General features: G+C 43.9%; 1 protein-coding gene across 1 annotated transcript; it reads right to left on the reverse strand.

The window, feature by feature from the left end:
• Positions 1-2,810: 2,810 nt before the first annotated feature.
• LOC110203785 (uncharacterized) lies at positions 2,811-16,509 on the reverse strand. Its single transcript, XM_020980232.2, has 5 exons — positions 16,239-16,509; positions 15,560-15,684; positions 10,297-10,423; positions 8,840-8,935; positions 2,811-4,923 (listed from the first exon to the last, which is right to left on the reverse strand). Exons 1-5 carry the CDS (start codon positions 16,264-16,266, stop codon positions 3,842-3,844), a joined length of 1,458 nt encoding a protein of 485 aa, XP_020835891.1. The 5' UTR covers positions 16,267-16,509; the 3' UTR covers positions 2,811-3,841.
• Positions 16,510-16,617: the final 108 nt, after the last annotated feature.

A 16,617-nucleotide genomic window follows, 5' to 3' on the forward strand; every position in this document is an offset into this window, starting at 1 on the left:
TTAAGCTTCTTTTACCATGACTGAATTTCCCTCCTATCCTTCTATGGCTACCCACTTGCCAGGATGTCTTTAAGGGTTCCTATATAGTATACAAGAGTGGAAATAGTTTCTTTTTAGGACCCCAACTATATGGTAGTGGGCATGTGGGGTCTCTGATCACTCCCCATTGCCATAGGGAGGCTGCCTTGGCCATCTTCCTAAGGGAGGAGAGTCAGGCGTATCCACCTCATTTACCCTTAGAGCTGCTGTCAGCTGTGCTCTTTGACATCATCTCCCCTCTTCTCTAATACTAATAACACTAATACTAATAATACTACCTAATAAAAATAATAACTAATAATACTAACTAATAATAATAATAATTAACATTTAGAATGTTTGCCCTCCATCAGGCATTGTGTTAGGCACTAAAGTGCCTCATGTGAAAAAAAAAAGGTAACACTCAAGTGAAGTCAACTTAAGATCAAGTCAACAAATTTCAGATCTGTGTGTTTTCCCAATTTATCTTAATGGGCTGAATGAAGTTGACTTGCACAGGGTCAAAAAGCCAAGGAAGTGATGGTTTGCTTTGGAAACATGTTCATCAAGCTTCCCCAACCATGGACAAAGGATATGATTCAGAGAGATCAGGAGCACCTGGATGAGGAGATGGAGAAACTCTGGGAACAGCTGAAAGGGAAGGTCAGCCACCTCTTGGAAGGCCACCTGGTGCAACTACCCCCAGGCAGAACTTTCTGTCCTTACAGGGGCTTGGTTGGAAGGGAGAACAACTCAATCTCTAACCAAAAGCTGGAGGCAGGGAGACAGGATCCCTGCATCCTTGTGGGTAAGGTTTGAATTTTGGGAAAGTGTGACCAATCTTAAATCTGAAGAGTGACTCTGAACATTTGGGAAGTGATTGGGAGTCTGCAAAAGAGAGCAGCTTAAAGCTTGTGCAGTAGCCAGGCCTGGGCAGGAAGATTGCTCCAGGCAGACCTGGAGGGCACTCACCACATGGTCTGAGAAGGAGGATGAAATCCAAGGGCCTGAACAGGCAGCAGGTCTGTGAGGGGCTGGCTCAGACCTAAGTGGGATCTGCCCCACAGAGCTGGTGTCCTGAAGGCAGAGATCTCAGGTCCAAGAGAAGGCAGCAGTTACTTCAGCTACTAGGGAGGAAGGCAGGGAGATCCTAATTCCAAGGGCAGAGAGATCTCAGCACAAGTTCCTGTTTTCAGCCAGCCCACTCCGGGAGGGTCCTCCAGACTCTGCCCAGCCTCTGAGGCCCCCAGGAAGGGCCCTTTCCTCCAATCACACCCAGGGCCAGGAGCTCAGAACCCTATCTCCCTCTCCTCCCCAAACCCTGCCCTCCATCACCTGCAACGCCTTGGCCACTGGGATGAGCCCTCTCCTGCCCTAGGCCCCTCCCAGGCCTCCAAACTCCACCCCAGAGCTCTTTTTCACCTGGGCCACCACCCACCAGGCTGGTCATCTCTGAAAGCTCCTCCTCCTCCATCTCTCTGCCACCTGATTTCTTACTGGAGGCAAGATTCAAGACTTTAGGAGGTGGGAGGGGAAACCTGGGAAGGAAGAGGCAACCTGGAGATTTCCAGGCAAGTGATTCATAGCCAGACAAGCTTAGTTTGAGAATGCAGAAATCTTGGAACTGTAATTTCAATCAACATTTTGACATTTATCTTATTGTATTTGCAATCTATCCTATTAAGAAATTCCTTTCTCACATCATGGCTAAACATATACGGAGACTGTAATTATTGTTGACACAGGTGTCCTGAGTTGGGACTGCTCTAAGTGTAGAAAGGGTCTCCTTCAGCTTGCTTACCTCAGTGTTCAGAATTATTTTCTGACTCTTATGCATGCATGATTCTGTGGTGTAATGAGAATAAATAAATAAGCACATTATAGCACAGTACAGCCTGATTCTATTTGTTCCTGGTGAAACCTCTGGTAAAGGGAATCCCACTCTCTGTTCTTGAACAAACCTTTGTTAAGGAGTGTTAACCATTACTGAGTCTGCTCTAAGAAAGACAAAGAGTTAGACTACATGTGCATGTTTATTTCTCTCAAGAGGGCAGGTGTGAATGGGTCCATACATGGGAGCTCACTAAAAATGAACTCAAAGAAATAGTAAACAGAGGCAGGATGTCCTCAGAGCAATCCCCCTCCCATCCTGAATCAGGATGCCCATGTTCTTCCTTAGCCAAAATTATAGTTTCCATAAAACAGAGTGGCCCCATGGGGTCTGGCTTTCCGCCACCAGTAAACATAGGGAGTCTCAACAAAATTGGTTCAAAGAGGGAATAACATAAACACCGAATTGGGTATAGAATTCTGTCTTACTCTACAGGAAAGTAGGAGGAGAAGGAGATTCTTCCTGTCTGTGATCACTAAAGACAGGATACTTGGGACCAGACACTGTCTGGAAGAGTGGTATCCTATGGACATATCCTATATCTTGGTATCCTATGGACATAAGTTATATAGGGGAAACACAGATATCCTGGGACTATAATTCCAATGGACACTTTGTTACTTCTCTTGTCTTATTGTATTTACAACCTCTTCAACTAAGAAACTGCCTTTGTCATGCTATATGTTAAAAACATACAAAGGCTGTATATTTTTTTGAGTGACACAGACATCCTGAGTCAGGATTGCTCTAAGAACATAAATTGTCTATTTCAAAATGCTTAAGTCAGTTAGAGTTAAAGCTCTGGCTCCGTGTACATGTTGCTAACTTAAGAGAACAAACAATATGAATTTACTCATCATCACCAGCTTCTTGCCTCTGTAACCAACTTTCAGGTTGAGAGTAGGAAACAAGGAAACAAACAATTTTTAATTTTGTTCCAGGAACAATCACTTTACAAATATTGTCTCATCAGATCCCAACAACCCTGTTGTGTAGGCCACATTACCTCAATTTTACAGTAAAGAAAACAGAGGCAAACTAGCTAGTATCAGAGTCCAGATTTGAGTTCAGGTCTTCCTGTGAAGTATGACCACTATATCTCTTAGTAAGTGTGTGTGTGTGTGTGTGTGTGTGTATAGCTGTTTGCAAATTCTCTCCTTTCTTCTTCAATTCTTGGAATGCCAAGAGTCTACTAGTTACTTAGACCAAACCAGGTGCTTAACAAATGTTTGTTGACTTACTTGATGAAATGCTTTCAAATGTGAGCTACCTGAGGGCAGGGACTGTTTCACCTTGTTTTGCACCCCAGAACTTAGCACATAATCAATGCATGTTGAATTAAAACGAATGAGTCCCCAGATCATGGAGATTGGAGCCATTCTCTTACTTTCTGCATTCCAAGATCTGGTAATATCAACTCTACTCAACGAAGGGGTACCATTTTGAATCAAAGCTGTGGAGCCTGAGTTGGGTCAAAGGTATAACTGCTATACATATTACTCTAGGTGGAATTTCATTAGTTTCATAGAATTGATTTGTACCTGTTGGTAACTCCGACTAATCTAAGGTCATATAAGTGTTCTTCAGCCCCATGATTCAGCTTTGGTTTACAAAGGATAGCTAAATGATCATCATGTTATTAAATATTCACTAGCTGTAATTAATGAAACTATTACCAAGAAATTATGTCTCTCATACTTTTCATTGATCAGATTTGTTTGGTAAGGAGATTGTGTACGTAAAATTTTTATCACATTCCAAACACTCATAACTTTTCTCTCCAGTATGGATTCTCTGAAGTACAATAACTTTGGAGTTCAATCTGAAAGCTTTTCCACATTGAATATGTTTATACCGTTTCTCTCCAGTGTGGATTCTGTAATATGCAGCAAGATTGGAGCTCTGTGTGAAAGCCTTTCCACACTAATTACATTAATAAAGTTTCTCACCAATGTGGATTCTCTGATGTAGAGCAAGTAGGGAGCTCAGTCTGAAAGTCTTTCTACATTGATCACATTCAAAAGGTTTCTCTCCAGTGTGCATTCTCTGGTGTACAGCAAGATGGGAACTCTGTGTGAAAGCCTTTCCACATTGATGACATGTATAAGGTTTTTCTCCAGTGTGGGTTCTCTGGTGTACAACAAGACTGGAAGACTGTGTGAAAGCCTTTCCACATTGATTACATCCATAAGGCTTCTCTCCTGTGTGGATTCTCTGATGTTTAGCAAAACTGGAGCTCTCTTTGAAAGCCTTTCCACATTGATCACAGTGATAAAGTTTCGTGTGGATTTTCTGATGTATGGCAAGTAAGGAGTTCAGTCTGAAAGTCTTTCTACATTGATTACATTCAAAAGGTTTCTCTCCAGTGTGGATTCTTTGATGTAAAACAAGATAGGAGCTCCGTGTGAAAGCCTTTGCACATTGATTACATTTATAAGGTTTCTCCCCTGTGTGGATTTTCTGATGAGCAGAAAGATTGGAACTCTGTGTGAAAGCCTTTCCACATTGATCACATTCATAAGGCTTCTCCCCACTGTGGATTTTCTGATGTGTAGCAAGACTGGAACTCTGGGTGAAAGCCTTTCCACATCGATTACATTTATAAGGTTTCTCTCCAGTGTGGATTGCCTGATGTCGAGCAAGATGAAAGCTTCTTCTAAAAGTCTTTCCACAATGATCACATTCATAAGGTTTCCTACCAGTGTGAATTCTCTGATGTATAATGAAGGATGAATGTTCACTAAAAGCTTCACCACATTCTTGACACTCATTTGCTTTCTCTCTAGTATTCATTTGTTGATGGTAAATAAGGGATGACTGTTCACTAGGCTCTTTCCTACCATGATGACAATTGTAACATTTGTCTCCTGTGTGAATTCTGTTAAGTACAGCACATATTTGTCTCCCAATGAAATCACAGGAACCATCACTCATGAAGTTTTCCTGGTGAGTTTCTTTCACAGAAATGCTCAGCTTTGCAGTAGTCTCTTTCATTTCAGGTCTAATCTCTCTTTCTGCAAGAAACAAACAATAAGGCATATATAGAGACACATGTACACACACATATAATTATAATCCCTTCCCTCCATTGCCAAAAAGTAAATGATCAGATCTACATTCTACTTCACCAGGCTAAGGAAAATCTTCATAGTTCAATGGACAGAACCAATCATTTGAAAACACCTCACCTCACCCCTGAGGGATGCCGGATTTACAAAGAGCTTCACACCCAATCAGACTGGAGCCTCACAAGCACCCGTCATGCAGGTGCACCAAGTATTCTCCTTGTACACACAACTCAGGCCATGAGCTGAGAATGGCTGAGTGACCTGCCCCACACCTGGGCAGCTGAGGCGAGAAGTCCGACCCTGCAAGAGGGCATGCTCTGTCCATGGTACTAGTCGGCCTTTCTCCAGTCCACTTTCTTTTCTTTTGTTTTCTTTTTGAAGAAAAAAAAATGTTATGATTGCAAGTTGACGTATTCTCCCCCTCCTTTGGATCTTCCCATTCGCTGAGACACAACAATATTGGAATTAGGCCCATTAATACTCACACAATGGGCCTTTAAATTCAAGGGAAAAGAAGAGTCAATCAGTGTAGCAAGCTTCACTGTAGCCTGATTTTTAAGAAATTGCCACGGCCACTGCCAACCTTGAGCAACCCCCACCCTGATCAGTCAGCAGCCATCAACCCTGGTCCACCAGGAGTAAGACGAAGACTCAGTGAAGGCTTAGCAGACAGTTACCTTTTTTAATCATGAAAATATTTTCAAATTTATGTACATTTTTAAGGATATGATTGTACGCATAACAGACAACAGCATATAGTAAACATAACTTTTATATGCACTGAGAAATGAAAAATTCAGGTGACTCACTTGACTGCAGTATTCACTTTCCTGTGCTGCTCTAGAACCAAACCCATGCTGTCTCTGAGGTGTGCCTGAAATTCTTCTCATTCTTGTTTTGACTTTGACTCTTTCCTCCCCAATTCTACTCTCCTCCTTAAACTGTTACTAGCCTCACCCCTTGAGTTCCCTCATATCCCATTGAACTACATGTCTCTCCATTCCCAAACACTCTCTTTTCCCTGGATCAGCTAAGAGCAAGGCCACTGATCTGTTGCTTCTTCTCAAGCATCTCCATGTTTGTAGGCCACGTTGGCAGCTCCTTGACTGCAGGGACTGGCTTTCCCCTTCCTAAAGCTTAGCCAGTTGCATAGAAAACTGGAGGTGCTTCATCCATGCTTACTGAATAATGACTGGGCCCAGGGCTGACACCAGGCCCCAGGCTCGACGTCAAGCCCTGTATTCTGGTCTCTGCTTTAGTTGTCAAATGCAGGTTCTGTCCTCAGCCCTGTTTCTAGCTCTTTCCTGCACTTTACCTCGTACATTGAGTGGCCTTTTTGTCTAGTTCTAACCATGTTAGAACCTGACCGGATCCACAGTGAAGGTCACAGAGACTTCTTTCTAGGCTCCTGAAGCATCTCATACTGTGGGACAGCTTGAAGTTTCTACGTCCTATTTCTCCAAAGTGAGAGTGGCTGTCAAATCAAAGAATCTGGCAAACGATCATCCAAGAATGGGCCAAAGATTGAGCCTCAGAGACCAGGGGAGGGACACAGGTGGATGATTTATGTAAAGCACAGCCTTGGATTAATTCTAAGGAAAGCCCTAACCTTTGCTACTACATAGATGCTGCTGAATGGAGAGAGAGAAAATCATAAAATCAGACTGCTGGGTCCACGTCACATTCAGCCTACATAATCTCAGTGTGACCCTCACTGTGGCAAGGCCATCCTAAGACATCTCCCTAACTGACTCCCTTGGGGCAGCTAGGTGGTACAGTGGATGGAGTACTGGTCAAGAAGACTTGAGTTCAAATCCAGCCTCAAGACACTTCCTATCTGTGTGACCCTGGGCAAGTCACTTGGGACTCTTGGCCTCAGTTTCCTCACTTGTAAAAGTGAAAAGGAAACAGCAAACCATTCCAGTATCTTTGGCAAGAAAACCCCAAATTGGATTGTGAAGAGTCAGAAACAACAGAAATGAGTGAAGAACCACCTGAGTGATTCCGTATCACATTCACCACAGCAGCTTTTCCAATCCTTTTCAGTCTTCCCCAACCCTCCCTTATTGTTTGCTCCCACTCTCCACCAACCACTCACCTTCTCACCAGAGAAATTTGCCTTATATTTAATTGAAAAAAAATGGGTACTTAACAGGAGCTGCCTTATCCTCCTCATCTCCCACAAATGAAGTGCCCTTTGTTTCCTTTTTGACCTCAGTATCAGATGAAATGGTCCTCTCTCTGCTTGCTAAAGCAAACTCCTTTCAATGTGTAAACCATCCCATTCCAGTATGCCATTTTCCTCAGTATACTGCCTCTCCAGCATTCCCATTATTTCTTTACTTTTCAGTCTCCCGCATTAATGTCTCCTTCCCTATTGCCACAAATAAAACCATTTCTTTCCAATCCTCAAAATACAGTCATTTGATCATGCAATCCAAGAGATATTTTCCAATTTCTTTCTTCCACGTCATGACTAAACAGCTGGATATGCTCATTTACAACTGGTGTCTCCAACTTCTTCCTTTTGCTTTCTCTGAAATCCTCTGCAGTCTAGCTCCCAGTTTCATTCTTCAATAGAAACTCCTCTCCAAAATTGCCAAAACTCTCAAAGTTGCTAAATTCACTGGCCATTTATTTATTCTCATCCTTCTTGACTTCTCTCTCTCTCTCTCTCTGATACTCCTATCCTTGTTCTCCAAACTGAACTTATTCTCTTTTCCCCAACCCTCCCATCTCCCTCCTTTCCTAATGGTCTCCAAGGCATCCTCCCAATAGCACTGACTCACAAATGAGGTGTCATGCACCCCTCACTGACTCTCACACATTCACACTTCTGACCCCCATCTTCAATCAGCCAAGTCCTGTGATTCCACCAAGCAAACATCTCTCCCATTCACCCCCCTTCTCTCCCAACATTGCCACTGTCTTGGTTCAGGTTCCAAACACCTCACACACCTGAGGTATTGCAAGAATCTGCTGCTTGGCCAAGTTGCCTCAAGTCTCCCCCCACCCAGTCATTCCTGCACCCACTTGTCAAAGTTCATCTTCCTAAAGTTTTGACTATGTCACCATGTTCTCAACAACCTGCTATGGCTCCCTAGGAAATAGATCAAATATAAAATCCCCTCTAGGGCTCTTAATCACCTGCTGCTTCTTTACCTACCCCTCTCCTACTCTTCTAATTTTCATTTACCTTATAGCCCCTCCCCAGCATGTTATAATGCAGTGCTATGGGCCTCCCTTCTCTTCTGTGAACAGGACACTCCGTCACCTGACTCCACAGGCTTTCCTCACCATCCCAAGCCTAGAATGCTCACCCTGGCTTCCCTGAAGCCCCAGCTGGAGCCCCCCTTCCACAATAAGCCTTTCTAGTCCTCCTTCACTATAGAGCCTTCCCTCTCAATGAGCTCCAATTTGTCCTGTCCTTAACAGTGTTCTACACTGATGTTGGCATGTTGTCTGTCCCACCAGTCTGTGAGCTGCAGGAGAGCAGGGGATGCTCCTTGTATCTCTTTAGGTCCCTGGTGCTTAGCAGAGGGTGTGGCAGATAGCAGACACTTTTTAAATGTTCATTGACTTGAAGAAGGTCTAAGAAAGAGCCCATATTGGAAAGCCCAACCCTTTTTGCACTTTCAGGGGAGGTCCTGCCTACAAATTCTAAACAATGCCTCTTTACAGGATCACAGATTTAGTACTGGAAGACAGCTTAAGGGTCATGGTGTCTAATTCCCTCATTCTACCCATGGGAAGACTGAGACTCAGAGATTCCTTAACTTGTCCAGGATCCCACTTGCTTCACCACCACACCTAGAAGCTTCTTGTCATCACAGCTCTCATTACCTGCTTTCACCTCACTCACCTGCACAGCAGCTCCTCAGGCCTTCTTGCTCCAGCAGCCATGGTGCTTCCCTTTCCTCAAAATAAGAGAACAAATCTTCTCTGGGAACTGGCAGCCCTGGGCAGGGAGAATCATGGATGAGGATTGAGAAAAACTTGTAATTTAGGTTCCTTTAGGGAAAAGAGTGTGCATACAAAGCCACTGCATTTGGAGGATCACTCCATCATGTTCACACGTATCTGGCTCCTTCTCCTATCAATGCTTGTAATGCCAGTAACCCAAAATAAGATGTGCCAGATTAGCCTTTAGCTCCAGCAAAAGGGACCTTGATGAACCAGCTTTGGCCCTGTCCCTTACCCTGCTCCTCACTCCCCAAAACCTATAAATACCTTGTTACTGTTCATTCATGGAGTCTTTGCCTTTTCTGATGAGACTGTCCTGCTGGGGAAGTCAATGAATCTTAGCCCAAATTCTGACTCTTGGCCAGTCTGTTATTCCGGCCATTGACAGCAGCTTGCAAGCAAGGAATGCAGGATGGTTCCCAGGACTCCTTAAGCAAGGTTTCCATAGCAGTTATTTTTGGGAGCTTTGAGGAGAGGTGGGGGGAAGAAGATCATGGAGCCAATTAGGAATCAGAGAATTTGGTCCTGGCACACCTTCTTCATAGAAGGATGGACTCATTGCAAAGTCCTCATTATCTAGAAATTGGAGGCAGCTGGCAGTGCAGCGCAGAGAGCCCTGGGCCTGGAGTCAGGGATGCCAGGGTTTAAATCCAGCCTCAGGCAGTTACTAGCTGTGCCTCTGGAAAAGTCACTTAACCTTTACTTGCTTCACTTTACTCAACTGTCAAATGGGGATAATAACGTCACCTAATGACAGACTATTGTAAAGGAATCACTTAGCACAACAGCTGGTGAACAGCAGGTGAATAGAAATGCTTATTCCCTTCCTGTCTTTCCCACCACCTGTGCTGGAATGGGGGCACTGTCAAGGAAGATTTAGGACAAACCTGCCATTGCAGGCACATGTAGGAGCTGTGAGCTATAAATTGAGGCTTCTTAAGAAGAATGTTCCATACAGTAGGGCTATCCCAAAGGGGAAGGGGTCACAAAGAAACACTGCCTGAGAAGTTTTCAGACTTGGCAGACAAAATTCATGTCCAGGAAGAGGCTGGAGTACATAATGTGGAATTACTTCCATATCTGAGAGGTTACAACACTGATCTGATCTTTGACCTCATGCTACCTAGAATTGGCAAGAGACAGCTTCAGGAACAACCAGGAAACCTCTAGGTTCTCTTCACACAGTGTACTGACCTTTTGTAGGAAAACTAGGCAGCAGGGGACCCTGTCTCTTGGACCAAGAGACCGGCACTTTTCCCTTTCAGTAATTGATAAATGCTTTAAACCCAGCCCACTCAGGAATGAAGATATTCCCTTGGATTGCAGACTCAGAGTGGCCAGGGGAAGCATCCTTACCCAGGGAGAGCATGTTCTGGGCATTCTCCAGCATGACCTCCTTGTACAACTCCTTCTGAGGATTGTTCAAGAGGCCCCACTCCTCCTGGGTGAAGTCCACAGCCACATCCTTGAATGTCACCAACTCCTAAACCATCAGAAGTCACAAGGTTTAGAGCTGAAAGAGACTCCAGAATTCCTGTAGTCTAACCCTCATCATGTGAGAGGAGGAAACTGAAGCACAGGCAGGGGGTTTACCCAAAGGTAATACCCTTGAGGAGTGTCAGAGTCAACACTTGAAAGCATAGTCATCGAGAGCCCAATGGGCTTAATACTGAGAAAAGCATTTGATATGATGAGTTGGAATGAAGTTGAGAAAAGTCTTACTATGGAGTATGTCTCCGTATGGAATGTGGGCAAAAGTTTGTATTCTACCTGTGAGGGAGGAGGTTCTATGGTAGAGACAGACAGAAGATGATCTGCAATTTCTATCTTCTCAGAAATGATAGATGTGATACGTTACAAAGAAAATTCTGTGGGAAGGGTCTAAGGAACTGGCAAGTACAGTGTATTTGGGGGGGTTCATGAATTTATGTGTGATTACTGAAGAGAGGAAAGAAAAAGAAAAGATCTAGTTTATTTCCTGAGAGGCTGAAAGAATGTCTTATGTAGATAAAACATGAAAAAAATTCTAGAGACATACTAATTACAATCTGGACTGAACTAAGGGCTATGAGACTTTCCAGCCAAGGGAAGAAGAGTTAGTTATCTGTCGTTACAAGGGGGCTTGAGGCTGCCCTGGGTATGATGTGTCATGGCCAAAACACCTTATGCCTTCACTTTATGATTGCTTTCATTTGTCAATAACATATTTCTTTATTATAATATTTAGTTACACACTTGGTCATTTATGTTGTTCATTCTGCTCCAAGTGAACCAAAATGACATCTCTATGTCAGGGTCAAGGTACAGTGTCTCTGACCATGGATGACCAGACTAATAAAGCCCAGAAGGCTGCACCAGAGATTGGGCACAAATACTCCATGTGAACATTTGGGGTAGAGATGGCTCTGAATTTGCACATCTCACCGTTCTTTTGAGCTACTTCCATTGTGCTTTGCTCACATGGCACAGCACATTCTTTCATGCGGGCACACCATGCTGAGTGGTCCTTTGCCATGTCTCCCATGACTCACAATTGATTACAAAGTTCTTCAGAGAGACCTTGGGAATGTCCTTGTATCACTTCTTCTGACCACCTTGTGAGTGCCTTCTTTGCATGAGTTCTCTGTAAAATAGTCTTTTAGGCAAACATTCTTTTGGCATTTGAACAGCGCAGCCAGCACATCAGAGATGTGCTCTCTGCAGTACAGTGTGAATGCTTGGAAGTCTAATTTGAGGGAAGGACCTCAGTGCTCAGTACTTTATCCTGCCAGGTGATCTTCAGAATCTTCCTAAGACAATTCACATTGAAGATATTCAGTTTCCTGGCATGGCACTAGTATACTGTCTAGGTTTCACAGGCATACAACAATGAGGTCAGCACAAGAAACTCTGTAGGCCTTCAGTGTGGTATGTACTTTAACACCTCTTGTCTCCCACACTTGTCTTGGCAGCCTCGTAAGCAATGAGCTACCTCTGGCAAAGCAGGTGGTCAACTCTTAAAATTAGTAATCTCCCATGGGAAATAATCTGAAGTACAAAATTTGCTAGTAAATAATGATCTAATTGTAACAGTTTACAGGTTACCTTTAAGTAAGGTCAACTAACTCCTCAGTAATTTTTGACAAAGGTGTAATTTACAGAGCTTATTTTTATTACAGAAGAGAAAGAAAAAACTACAACAACCTTAGAAACATGTTTTGAACAAAATTCAACTGGACAAGGCTGGTCATCTGACTATTTAACCCTCCTGGATTTTCTTGATCCAGTTTTCATCCCTTGTCTATCAACCTGTCCATCAAAGTAAGAAAACCTTGCTCTGCAGCTGATGAGTTTTCCAAAGAGAAGTATTACTTTAAAGAAGCATGTAGTCTGAAGAAAGACTGGAAAAGAGGAACTTGTGGTTTGTAGGTAGCAGTCACATCCCAACCACCAGCTGCCAGAAAGGGAAACCCAACCTTCGAACATCCCACTGCTCAAGGTAGACTTAGCCTCCAGCTGAAGAAAAAATTAGAAGGAGCTAATCCACCAAGACTGGAAAGAGGAACTTAGAGTATTGTTAACCTCTTTGCTGCAGCAGCCAGAAAGGGGAATTTAGCCTTTGACAAGTCTTACAGTCCCATGATTAATTTAGTCCTAAAACAATACGTGTCTTACTCCAAATTATCTATAACTAAATCATAAAGTCTTATCAATCCATGTATTCACTAAATCTACAGGTAACCAAGACTTAGGAGAATATTTATGTTAATCTGGCTTTGTGCTGTGAAGGCTAGCTTTTCCCAAAGAAAGGAACCTAATGCTACAATCAAACTAAAAATAAACCAATGTAATTAAACAGTAACTCATTTAAAGGTCGTTTCTTTTCATGACCTCATCACCTCTGTGTACATGCTAGAAAGTGTACTGTCAAAATAAGTGAACTTATTCAGAGGACTCAAAATTTCTACATTTGCTGTAATCAATAGATGGTGCCATACTGAATGATGAAGAACCTCTGCTTTTTTTTTCATCTTTAACAATATATTTTGTCCCAGGGACATGTTAAATTTTTTAAATGTTTCTTAAAGTTTTGAGTTCCAAATTCTATCCCTCTTTCCCTCCCATCTCCTTTAAGACAGTAAGCAATCAGATATAAGTTATACATGTGCAAGCATGTAGAATATTTCCATGTTAGTCATTTTGTAAAAGAAGCTCTGAAAAAAAAAAAGAAAAATAATGAATGAGAGAAAGTGAAAAATAGCATGCTTCAGTCTGCATGAAAACAACATCAGTTCTTTCTCTGAAGGTGGATAGCATGCTTCATCATTAGTCCTTTGGGATTTTCTTGGATCATTGTATTGCTGAGAATAACTAAATGATTCATAGTTCTTCACTGAATGTTATTGCTTTTACTGTATATGAAGTTTTCCTGGTTCTGTTCACTTCATTTTGTATCAGTTCACGTAAGTCTTTCCAGACTTTTCTGAAATCATCCTGCTTTTCGTTTCTGAAAGCACAGTAATATTTCATTACCATCACAGACCACAGCTTGTTAAGCCATTCCCAATTGATGGAAATCCCTTCAATTTCTGATTCTTAGCCACCACAAAAAGAGCTGCCGTAAATATATTTGTACAAATAGGCACTTTCCACTTTGTTTTGATGTCTTTGGGTTATAGACCTAGCAGGCATACTGCTGGATCAAAAATCACGTACAGTATTATAACTGTTTAGGTATAGCTCCAAATTGCTCTCCAGAATGGTTGGATCAGTTCATAACTCCACCAACAATGCAGTAATGCATTAATAAAGTTTTCCCACATCCCCTCCAACACCCATCATCTCCTTTTTTTGCCACATGATCCAATCTCATGGGTGTGAGGTAGTACCTCAGAGTTGTTTTAATTTGCATTTCTTCCATCAATTGTGATTGAGAGGTAAGAGGAAGGAAACAGGTAGAGATTTGGGAACTCAAAACTTAGGAACAAAAAATGTTTGTATATGTCATTGGGGAAAAAATGAAATATTATGTAAAAAAGACTAATAGCCAAGGGCAGTTAGGTGGCATAGTAGCTAGAGCACCAGGCCTGGAATCAGGAGGATCAGAGCTCACATTTACCCTCAGACACTAGCAATGTGCCCCTGGGCAAGTCACTTAAGCCTGTTTGCCTCAGATCCTCCTTTGTAAAATGATCTAGGGAAGGAAATGGAAAACCACTCTAGTACTTCTGCCAAGAAAACCCCAAAGTGTGGCAGGAAGAGTAAGACATGACTGAAAGAACTGAAAAAAAAAACAATAGCCATTCCCCAAAACATAAATGGTCAAAAAATATGAACAAAGAATTCTTAAAAGAACTGCCAAGTATTCCCAACCACATAAAAAAATGCTCCAAACCCCTAGTGAGAGAAATGTAAACCAAAACAACATTGAGGCTTCATCTCACACTCTGCAAAACTGACAAAAATGGCACCAGTCAATGTTGGAGGGGTTTGGGAAGATGGGCACACTAATACAACTTTGGGGGAGCTAGGAAATGGTTAAAGATCACAAAGATGTGAGTTCAAATCCAGCATTTGACACTTATTATCTATGTGACCCTGGTTGGTCTGTTTGCCTCAGTTTCCTGAACTGTGAAGTAAAGATAATAAGAACATCTACATATAGGTTGTTGTGAAGATGGTCAAAAGTGGATTTTGGAGAAAGTAAGTCACTCCATTGCATCTTTGCCTTTGAGCCTGATGCCTCTTTGACAAGAGCTATGTGTCTCCTTCAATACCCTCCCCTCCCCCATTGGAAAAGAAAACTCTGAATAATTCCCCAAACTCAGCCCTTTCCCTATATCCTCTCTAACAAAGGAAGTACTAGGCCCTTCACAAATGCTAATTAACAGCCAAAGAAGGTACTCTTTCCTTTGGCCTGCTCCAAACAGCTTTACTAAGGGCCTTTAAACATGTGAATGTGACCCAGAAGCCAACTTAACCTGTTTTCCGGAGTTGCCATATTTTCCAGAAACACTGGGCCAGAGTATGCAGGAGGCCAGAACACCCCCCAGCCCCAGCTCATAGTATTTGGTCCTTTCAACCCTCACTGCCCTCTCAGTGTGCCCTTGAGGGTCAAACCAGCTACAAGACAGGACCAGTCAGTGTGCACCAGAGGGATAAACTGTGCGGCTGGGACCCTGGAGGTTAGGCAGGGCATCCTGTCTTCAAGATCTGGAAGGGAGAACTTGGCCAAAGAAGCAAAGAGGAGGGGGGAGCAGTTCTATCAATGAGTGGGGGAGGGGTGCTAGGCATGCATAAAGGGAGCAAAGACAAGACCCCTGCAGAAGAGAGAGGAATGAGTGAAGTGGTCATCCTTGTGACTCAGGGATCAGGAGGGAAAACTTTAAAACTGAACAGGGGAGGGCAGCAACTGGGATGGGGGGAGGGTAGTAGTTAGTGCTTGTGATGCCAAAGTGCTGAGAATCAGTTCAAAACACAGAAGGGGAGAGCAGGCCAGTGTTGTTACTACTGTTTTCAATTCCCTGCCTATTTTTGTAAAGAAATAATCCATAGGTAGGGAATGGCCAGCCTCCTAGACAATCCTCTGTCTCTGGAAATGGGCTGATGTGGGTCAAGTCTGAGGGCAGAGTGCACTCACCTGGATTGGGGGTCTGCGGCTTCCAGGGGCCATTCCCTCTGACTCCAGGGTCCCTGCTGGGTCAGGCCTTGATCCTCTGCACACTGAGCTGGGGAGGAAGAAGGATCCCAGGGCAGGAGGCTGGCCTGCAGGGATTTACAGGGGTGAGGCACTGCCCTCAGGGAGAGAGTACCGCCTACAGGAAGTGTCAGGCTTGGAAATGAGATGATCCCACCCTCTCCTACTCCTTCTTTCTGCCCCCTTTCTCTCCCCCATTCTCCTACAGAGACTCAGGAGGCAGAAGGGGCTTGGGATCCCAGATGGGATGGGACCAGGCAGAGCTTCAATGGCTCCTGAATCAGACCTCTCCCTCCAGTTGGTCTTCTGCCCTCCCTGCCTCCCCTCTCCCCAACTAAAACCCACATAATCTAGGAAACAGACTGACTGCTTGACCTAGGTAGGAGGGAAGCTTAGAAAAGGTGACCCAATGGTAAGTCTGGGGAGGGTGACCCCAGGCATTTGGGAACTGATTGGGAGTCTGGAAAGGGTTAGGGATGCAGAGACTGTCTAGTAGCCAGGCCTGGGCAGGAGGACTGCTCCAGGCGGACCTGGAGGACATGTACCACAGGGTCAGAGGAGGAGGATGTGACCCAATGGCCTGAACAGGCAGCAGGTCTGTGAGGGGCTGGCTCAAACCTACCTTGGGTCTGCACCCACAGTGATGGCATCCTAAGGCAGAGATCTCAGGTCCAAGAGAAGGCAGCAGTGATCTAAGCTGTGAGGGAGGAAGGCAGAGAAATCTCAATTCAGAGGGAAGAAGGCAGCCCAGTCTCAGCACAAGTTCCAGTTTTCAGCCAGCCCACTTTGGGAAGGTCCTCCCAGGCTCTGCCCAGACTCTGAGGCCCCCAGGAAGGGCTCTTTCCTCCAATCACATCCAGGGCCAGCAGTTCAAGACCCAGTCTGCCTTTCCTGCCTAAGCCCTGCCCTCCATCACATGGAATGCCTTGGCCACTGGGATGAGCCCTCTCCTGCCCTAGGCCCCTCCTAGGCCTCCAAACTCCACCCCAGGGCTCTTATTC

This window comes from Phascolarctos cinereus, unplaced genomic scaffold, assembly GCF_003287225.1.
Source record: "Phascolarctos cinereus isolate Bilbo 61053 unplaced genomic scaffold, phaCin_HiC Scaffold_726;HRSCAF=1367, whole genome shotgun sequence".
Taxonomy (NCBI): domain Eukaryota; kingdom Metazoa; phylum Chordata; class Mammalia; order Diprotodontia; family Phascolarctidae; genus Phascolarctos; species Phascolarctos cinereus.

Bases quoted from the DNA above. Each gene is read 5' to 3' on its own strand.
- LOC110203785 (XM_020980232.2), bottom strand. From the start codon at position 16,266: ATGCCATCACTGTGGGTGCAGACCCAAG. The intron at 15,685-16,238 runs GTAGGTTTGAGC...AAATCCCTGCAG, and splicing joins ACTGTGGGTGCAGACCCAAG to GCCAGCCTCCTGCCCTGGGA. The intron at 8,936-10,296 runs GTAAGGATGCTT...CTCCCTGCCCAG, and splicing joins CCAGAACATGCTCTCCCTGG to GGCTGCCAGTTCCCAGAGAA.